General features: G+C 43.7%; 1 protein-coding gene across 1 annotated transcript; it reads right to left on the reverse strand.

The window, feature by feature from the left end:
* Positions 1-1,744: 1,744 nt before the first annotated feature.
* On the reverse strand, positions 1,745-2,566 carry LOC139930454 (transcription factor HES-5-like). Its single transcript, XM_078288366.1, is given in 3 exon segments — positions 1,745-2,179; positions 2,298-2,515; positions 2,518-2,566. Coding segments are annotated over 3 exon segments (702 nt in total).

The following is a 2,566-nucleotide window of genomic DNA, read 5'->3' on the forward strand; positions in this document are numbered from 1 at the left end:
CCATTACAGCTTATCAGGCTTAGAGTATGAGCAGCTAAGTCCATCAAGATGAATCACACTAAAAAAAGACAAATGTCCACTAAGTACACTGAAAACATCAATACACGTGAAAACACACATTTATGTTGATTAACCTTCCGCTTGATTGTAAGAACGTAATTATTTACTACCTAGGTTTTTATATTCACAAAAGTTATCAGTTAGAACATACAACATAGGCAATAACAGGCAATAGCAGTATTTTGAGTAGAGACGGGTAGAGTGTGACACTAACATTGCCAGGGTTAGTGGTTCAGTTCCCACTGGGTCCACTCACACTAAAAATGTGTCCACTCAAGGTGTTTTGGATAAAAGCGTTCTCCCAAAGACCTATGTGAAGTTAAGTGGCCTTTGCCTCCTTTCCTCCTTCATTTCTCTAGTGAGTCGCATCATCGCCGCGTCAATCATACCTTAAAGTTGCATTGCTGACTTTAAGGTATGATTAGGTCAAAAATCCTAATATATTTATACTAGTTTTTCAAATTGATAACGTGATGACTTGGGGCAGTGGAAGCCTAGATGTTAGAGAAGTGGGCAGTTATAATTCTCTGACAAACTGGCAAAATTTAAGTGTTAACCAGAAGGATTTACATTTACATTTTAATCTTTTAGCTGCTGTCATACACAGAGCGACTAAACTGAGTGAGCTGGCAGCAGTTCAGTGCCTTGCTAGAGGACACTTGGACCAGACACATAGATGCTGGACACACACTGTCTGCTACAGGAATCAGACCTTTCTGCCCTCCTTCAAAACACTACTGCCGCTGTTCCCTTGAGCAAGGAACTACAGTGAGGCTGCAGTGTTGAGTGAAGCACTGAGAAACCCTCAGGTGTGAGAGGGTAAATGTGTGAAGTCCTAATGTAGTGTGTTGTGGAAAGTACTACTGCTGACAGAAAGAGATAGAAAAAACACCAAAGTTGTTTACTTTTGCAAAACTTCATTTGAAGTTTTCCATTTATTTTTCATATGTTCAAAGGCATTCTTCTCAATGAAGAAATTAGATTCTTTTAACAAAGACTTAAGTTGACAAAACACAATTCCTTTATAAAAGGTATTAATTAGAAGATGCAGAAAACATCCATTTTGAACATTACAACTGAATAATTATCGACAGTTAGAATGCTATCAATAATATTCCTTAACACATAAGCCAAATAATGGTTACATAATAGTCATATTGAAGTATAATCATAATAGGATTTACAGTAAAAATAGATCCATTGGATCCACTATGGGATGTTGTTGATTCATAACATCAAGTTGATGCAATGTATCAGGCAGTGATACTAGATATCAAAACTATAGTTTGAACACATAACTCAAACAGTGTCTCAGACACCAAAATAGTTTCAACCCAATGTGGGTCATAAAACAGCAGAAGAATTCAGGAGCATTTGCAAAACAAACAAATTTCAGGATCCGCTTTTTCCCACAGGAACAATCAACAGTATCACAGAGTAACACTCTTATTAAAAAGTGTGTAACGTGCATACACATGGTGTACATATTCAGTATAACCTGAATCATCTCATTTCAGTTCTTCCAAAGGAATACTGGCACATTGTGCCTTTTCTTCACACCGGTGAACACTCAGCAACATAGAATCTCTTGCTAATGCAAAAGAAACTCTGTCAGTCTTCAACTTTCTGTCCATGACGTTCACAGACTTGGTTCTGTTTGTGTGGAGGTGAAGGTGCCTCCGCTCTACCAGGGCCTCCACAGCAGGCAGCTGGCTGGACTCACGCCCTTGTTGGAGCTGACCGGGTGGACCGGTGAGCCGGGGGGGGAGAGGCTGCAGGGAGTCTGGCCGGTCCTGCTGGAGGCCTGCAGGCCCTGGAAGTGTCTGAGCAGCCGGCCCTGGGACTGGCTCTGCACTTCGCACTGGGACAGGAAGCCGATGGCCTCCTGCACGCAGCGGGAGTAACCGTCGCCGGCTGCCATCGGGCCGGAGGTGCCGGCCTGCTGCTTCTGCTGCTGCCAGCCTCTCAGATAGGAGACGGCCATCTCCAAGATGTCCGCCTTCTCCTGCTTGGAGTCGGGCTGCTGCCTGAGGAACTCGGGGCCCAGCAGGGACTTCAGCTGCTCGATGCTGGTGTTGATGCGATCCCGACGCAGTTTCTCCACCATTGGCTTTCTCAGCTGAAAAGGGCAAAAGAGAAGAAAAAGGTTTAGTCAACTTGAACATTCTGAACTTTTTTTTATATCATGTATACACTATGCAAAAAGGCAGATATAACTTTGCAGAAATAGTGTTTACCTTATGAGTAGGAGTCAGGTGTTCCTTAGAGTAGCTCATTTGTCCAAAAACAGTGGGTGCCATAGCTGTGGAGTCAGGCTGTCCTGCTCAGTTGATAGTCTCAGTGAAGAGCCAGTTGGATCTGTGCTGCCTCTCCTCTGCCTCGGCCCTGTATTTATACCCCAAAATCTCCATATGAATGTGTGGGTCTTGGGCTTGTTGGAGTTTCTCACAGTCCCCAGCCAATGGGAGCGCTGGGAAGGGCTTTGAGGAACGCTGGGCTGCCACAT

The sequence above is a fragment of the Centroberyx gerrardi genome, chromosome 14 (assembly GCF_048128805.1).
Source record: "Centroberyx gerrardi isolate f3 chromosome 14, fCenGer3.hap1.cur.20231027, whole genome shotgun sequence".
NCBI lineage: Eukaryota > Metazoa > Chordata > Actinopteri > Beryciformes > Berycidae > Centroberyx > Centroberyx gerrardi.